This window comes from Hipposideros armiger, unplaced genomic scaffold (assembly GCF_001890085.2).
Source record: "Hipposideros armiger isolate ML-2016 unplaced genomic scaffold, ASM189008v1 scaffold_94, whole genome shotgun sequence".
Lineage (NCBI taxonomy): Eukaryota > Metazoa > Chordata > Mammalia > Chiroptera > Hipposideridae > Hipposideros > Hipposideros armiger.
In genome coordinates this window covers 140113-146436 of record NW_017731444.1, presented here as the reverse complement: position 1 = coordinate 146436, position 6324 = coordinate 140113, and the positions used below count along the sequence as shown (strand labels likewise).

The 6324-nt window shown below is 45.1% G+C and overlaps 1 protein-coding gene across 1 annotated transcript in view; it reads right to left on the bottom strand.

The window, feature by feature from the left end:
• The window catches only part of DNAAF9 (dynein axonemal assembly factor 9), a 144424-nt gene that overhangs the window by 12346 nt on the left and 125754 nt on the right, over nucleotides 1-6324 (bottom strand). The window contains exons 31-33 of the mRNA XM_019645665.1: nucleotides 5588-5694; nucleotides 5189-5263; nucleotides 3140-3345 (exon numbers count right to left, since the gene is read on the bottom strand). Of these exons, the coding sequence (XP_019501210.1) occupies nucleotides 3140-3345; nucleotides 5189-5263; nucleotides 5588-5694 (388 nt within the window). The remainder of the gene's footprint in view (nucleotides 1-3139; nucleotides 3346-5188; nucleotides 5264-5587; nucleotides 5695-6324) is intronic.

Below are 6324 nucleotides of genomic sequence, written 5' to 3'. Positions count from 1 at the left end.
TTGTGGAGTGGGCCTCGATCACTCCCAACCTTTTTGTGAAAATATAGAAGTAAAACCCCATAATGCTACAGAGAATTTGTAAACATTGGGTTTACAAAGAAATCTTAGCTATTTTCAATGATACTTGCCAGCCAGGATATATTAAATATCGAGATCGCAGCATCTGAGGACTTGAAAAACTATTTTCTGAGAGAATCAGCTCAATGTCTTCATTCCTTGGAAAATATACAGAAAAAACCAGGTTAATTAGGACTACCAATCTTAATGTCAACATTTTGCTTCCTCTTTCCACCGTCTCCATACACACATATAAGCACATCTGCATACACATTTTTTCCCCCCGTTATTTCACCCCCTAATACTTTGGTATGCATCTCCTAAGAAGAAGGACATTCTCTTACAGAACCACAATATTATAATCACACCCAAGGAATTTAACACTGGGACCAGCAGCACTGGTATCACCTGGGAGCTCATTAGAACTGCAGAGACTCAGGGCCCATTCCTGACACAATGAATCAGAGCTCTCATTTTAATAAGATCTCCAAGAGATTCACATGTACATTAAAGTTGGGTAAGTACTGATCAGGATCCAACCAAGGATCACCCATTGAATTTATAATCTTTATTTTCCTTTAATCTGGAACAATTCCTCCAACTTCTTTTTGTTTCTCACAGCGTTGACATTTTTGAAGAGTATACGCCTGCTGTCTTGTGCCCCACAACTTGGATTTGTCCGGTTGTTTCCTCATGATTAGATTTAGTTAAATATTTTTTGGCAAGATAAATACCCTGGTGATGTGTCCTTCCCACAGCATCACATGACAAGAGGCACATGATGTCACTCTGTCCCAGCAGTGGTCTTGCTAGGTCAATGTCATATCTGCAAGACCTTTCCATTATGAGGGTACTTTTTTCTCTTTGTAAGTAGTAAGCAGTCTGTGGAGTGATATTCTGAGATGAGTGAATATCCCTTTCCTCAACAATCTGTCACCCACTGCTTTTAGCATCCATTGATGATGATTCTTGACTAAATTAAGCAATACACTAAAGGTTATAAAATGGTGCCTTTCCAGTTCTAGAAATCCTTATTTATTTGTTAGCACCTTGCCCCTCCCTTTTTTTTTTTTTAGTATCACCATGGATTCATTTTAGTCCATTATAATCATTGTTCTCTCTTATGCTCAAGTTGTCCCAAATCTGGCTAGTGAGAGCTTCTTAAAAGCTGGTTCCTGTATCCTTTTAACATACCTCTACTAATCTTTGTTTTTTTCGCATAAAATGTACCAGGCTCACCTTGAACTTTCCCTGCCTTAGACCTGCAATCATCCAATTCTCCAAGGAATCCTGATACCTTATAGTGGATTGGTACTTAGACACCAAGATCTAGAGGTAGGGGTGTTTATTGCTACTGTAGTATTAGTATTTCTGGTCCCTTTCAATGGAAAGCACTCAAAATAGATTTTTTAAAAAAAAATCTTCAAGGCTAGACATCTTTTTTTTAAATGAATTTACATTGAGTCCCGCAATTCAAATCCAACATTTATAGGGTTTTCCCTCACCTTTCCCATTTCATATTTATAATCTCCCTTCCCTAAAGAGTGATGTTGTTTGGAATCAGGATTCCAACAGAGGATTACATTAAAAAGTTACTTGAATTATTTCGTCTGTGTGTGGTTATTACTTCCATATACAGATGGATTAATTTTTTTGGATTGTACTTAGTTTTTCCCCTCCCTCCTTGTTAATTTTTGAATATGTAAAATATTTGCAGTGCTCAAAAGTTAAAACTACAAAAAATGTATAACCTTTTAGTATCCTTAGTGAGTCAACAAAATTGCTATACAACCAAGTGTATGCTCTTTATACACATGCACACATATGAAGTCACCAATTCTATTTTTAGTTTGCTTTTTGGACCCAAGTCCATAAAGTAAAAGGATAATTTTTCTATGTTCTCTATGCCACTTTTATTACATCCAAACACAAGAACATTGAGAAAGTCTTAACTTCCATCCGTTAATGAATGAACATGTAAATGCATCAGAACACAGTATCTTAAAACAGTACAGAATACCACCACATGGGATTCTCCTGGTGATTTTCACACAGCATTAAAAGCACTTCTATAAATGCTCAGGTCTTAGACACAGTGGAAAGACCCTGTGGGGCATAGCCAGAGGGTATCTGCTGTATCTGAGAAAGTGCCCGGTCCTGAGGGGTGAAGTGAACTTGATAAATTTACCTGGTGACGATCCCATTTTCTGCAAGAATGAAGGCAGCGGTAGGATTGGCAGCCCTGATGAGGCTCTGCAGTTGAACGAGGAGAGGATGTCTCTGCTCTGTGGTGTGACTGGTGAACACCACATTACTCACCAGGCCTGGGGAATAAAACCAAAAATGGTTCAGCCTTCTGAATCCTGACTGGGGCTGAGGGCTCACATAAAAGTGGGCCCTTGCTCCCTCCCCTTAATCATCCCATCCAGTGCCCCCTTGTGTAGACACCCCTGACCCTTGGCACCAACATACACAGCCATTATTCTGTTCTCTTTTCTGTCACCGCCACCTCTTAGAGTGAATGGCTTCAACCCTGTAGCTGCGTCACCTCCTAATCTCTTATCTTCTTAATTCTGCTTTCCAGCTGATACTCTGAGCTTATTCATCAAAGGGCCCTTTCTACATCCCCTGTACTTAACCTCATCAGGAACTGGTGCCGATGACCTTCACCAGTTCAGACCACAGACATTTATATTTACCAGGCACTAACCATATGTAAGGCGCTAACCAATAGATTCTCAGACTGTATAACCAAGAAAGAGTCACACACACAAATCCACAATTGCAAGATAAGTGCTAACATAGATATTCACATAGTGATACANAAGAACAAAACGACAGCAACTTGTCTGTTCCCCTTCCCCCAATTCCCCAGCACTGTTCCCACCCCCCCCCAATTCCCCAATAAAATTCTTTAAAAAAAAAAAAGTGCTGGCTGAGCCTATCAGAGGTGGGCTAGTGGCAGGGGTGGGGTGGGGGAGGCACCAGGGAGCCAGGGGAGGGGCTTCTGCCTCAGGCCAGCAGCAGCTCTGAGGTGTGCTAGTCACATCTTTGCTAGGTCTGTCTGGGCTTCAAAAACCACCTGCTTAGCTGACTGCCGCAGCCAGTCCTTGATGCTTTCTTCCTTCAGGGAGCAGCCGATGAACACGAGGTAGCACTCCTGCTGCCCGCTGCTGTCTTGAGGTGTACCTCGGGAGTTGGGTGGTGGTGTGGGTACCTCCAAAACCGGCATGATGCTCAAGGAATTGGCCAGAGTGTTGTGGCAGACCTCCATGATCCTCTCAGAGTCTGCAAGGAGGACGCATGTCAGTCCCTGAGACTGCCCTAGAAGAATAAGGCTACAGGAAGGCTGACACAGGGCCTACAGTCAGGAACAGATTCATGAGACGTGTGTAGGAGGGAGAGCTGACATGATTGGTGGCAAATCAGAAAGGATGAAGTAAGAGAGGGCTATAAGTTTCTAGGTAGGCTGATTCGGTGATCAGGTGGTCATCACTAACCCAGGAGGGGATTACACGAGGAAAGCCCCCTTCATACAGATGGAGGGGGAGGTCTCAGGAGGGCGAAGAGGCCAAGGGAGGAGGGTATGTCAACAGTACAAGTATTGCAAGAGGGTCACCTGGATGGGAACAGGAGACATGACCAGGTTTACAAGCTGAGAAGCTAAGCGCTATGATTGACTGGAGACATGAGAAAAGGGCAAGGCTCTCCTAAAAGGCAGGATGAGAAAAGGAGCCAGAACAAAGAGAGGTTAGCCTTGAACAAGGGGTCAAGGGTAGTAGGTCTAAACAAAGAAGGAAAGGAGCTGATGATGGGGGAGCGGGAAGACAAAGGCATTAAGACCTTCGAAGCAGGTGGGTGGCTGCTGTCTGTTGGGGCACAAGGGAAGTGGGCTTGAGTAAGGGGCTTGAGGAAAGACGCCAAAGTTTCAGATTTAGTAAAAAATATTAGGCCAAAGGTGTGGGTTAAGGACTTTGAGAGTTTTTTTTTTTTTAAATAACTTACAATCATCTAATTCTCCCATCTGAACCTAAATGGTTCCATGCTTAAAATTCTCACTGGCTCCCTACAGCAGACACTGATAGTTGTATGCCCAGCATCCCTCTCTTCCTCCAATACCAATTCCCCATAGGCCATTGGTCCCAGAAAGCATGGCAACCAATCCTGGCCAACGGGAGAAGTTTGCTGAAAAACGGGGAGGAGGTGCTTCAGAGAAGGTGTCTGCAATGATAGATACCCACAGGAAGAGCCAGTCTCTCCCACTGGCTGGATACTGTGCGTGGGTTTGTCATCTAGACTAGCAGCACTATCTGGCAACCATGATGGGTGGGTATCAGAGGACAAGCTGACAAACCAAGAGTGGGAGAACACAGCGACATACAGTATGTGGGTCCTCAGTGGCCCTGCTTTGCAGCACGATCTCTTGGCTTTTTGTTATGTAGCTAACACCTGCTAGCTGAGTTGGGGTTTTCTGTTGTAACAGCTGAAGACACCCTAAGAGATAGACTCTCTCCTTCCTCCTAGGCCCCAGTCATAGTAAACCCTTTTTGGTTCCTGAAATACGCCTTTTATGCCTCAGGTCCACAGCACGTGCTGTGCATTTTCCCTGGAATAGTTTCCCCTTTCTCAATGTTGAGTTGACCAATTCCTTGTTTTGAGGCCTTCCCTATCTAGACAGACTTCAGATCTTGAGGGCTCCAGAGGTCTAAGGCTGATAAACAGGCCTACTGGGTAGAATGGAGGAGAAGGCAGGTGGAAGGCTCGAAGACTTTGACAGAACCACATCAGGAGCTGGAGAGCTCAGTGTTGGGGTAGCTCCTGGTGATAAGTCTAGGAGGAGGCCATGGATCGCTCCAGTGGGGTTGGGTGCGAGTCTCTTGAAAAAGGAAGTCAAAGAGCTGTGAGAAGTTCTGGGCAGGCCATCTAGGGGAAGGAGGACAGGTCCTCCACTATGGAGCAAAAGGACCTGGAGAAAGGTGGGCTCTTGGTAGGCAGGGGTGACTGGAAGAGTCCAATGGTGTGAGATCCAGAGGAGAGGGTTTTTCAGAGAGAGGCATCAGTGGTCTACAGAGCACCAGTGGAGGCTATGACCTCCATAATGTAGAACTCCCAAATCCAACCCCTCAGTTACCTGAAAACTTCACTTTGCCGAGGATGTGGTAGATGTTTCCAGAGAAGGGACTTGGCTTGATGGAGGACTGAATTGCTGGTGGAGGAAGAGGATAGAGTTGTCATCCATCTGGGGGCAGAGGCCAAGTTCAGGGTGGCACAGCTGGAGGGTAAAGGACTGGGAAGGGACCCTACTCGAGGGACCAGGGTTCACAGGTTCTATCCCCACTAGTTCCTCCCACTGGCTCTGCCACTGTTTCCAGGGGTGGAGGACTCCTGGGTTCTCAAATCCCTCTGCCTGTTTTTGGACCCAAATGGTGAGGAAAAGAGACAGCACACAGAATAAAATAGTGCCAGGAAGCAAGGACGACTCTGTGAGCTCTTTTACCAGGGTCTGGGACGTGTCCCAGCCAAGGCTTACCTTTACACTTGGCCACAAAGCGAGTCTTCTCCAAGGGACGACCAAACCATACGCAGATCTGAACCATTAGTGGAAACACTGATCCAGCATCAAATTTACCTTCATACCTTAAAAGGTTTTAAAAATAGTTAAGTACAAATAATTGGGGCTTTGAATGTTATTATACACTATTTTAGGATGAACTACATATCATTTATCCTATAATATTTGAATTCTTTCTTACTTATATGCAATTTTGTGAACAAAACACTTGTTTAGATGTGTGTATGTCTCTTTCTTGAGACTGGGGCATGGCTGCCCCCTTAGAGCAGAGAGGTTTTACCTCATTCAGGCTAGCAGTTCCCTGAAGTCAAAGACCCCATCTACCTTTGAAGCTGGCCAATGTCCCACCTGAAATTGGGGGTCCATCTTGGTCCTCTTCGAGCTCCTTCTCAGGACCCCCTCCGGCCCTCTTAAAGGCTCCAACTATGCCCCACTATCACTGAGGGCAGCTTAACAGGCTGCACATTTGGACGTGTGCACTCTCTCTAGAAGGAACTAAAGGGCGGGGGCAGCTCTGCTCTACTTTCTCAGTTTTGAGTTCAGTAGATATAATGCTTGCCACAAACTCATTAAGAATATGGCCATATTCAGAGCATTTAAAAACTTCAGGGCCGGCCGAGTGGCGCGATGGTTAAGAACTCGCTTGGGATGCCAGAGGGCCCCGGTTCGGATCCCACATATGGGGGCCAGTGACA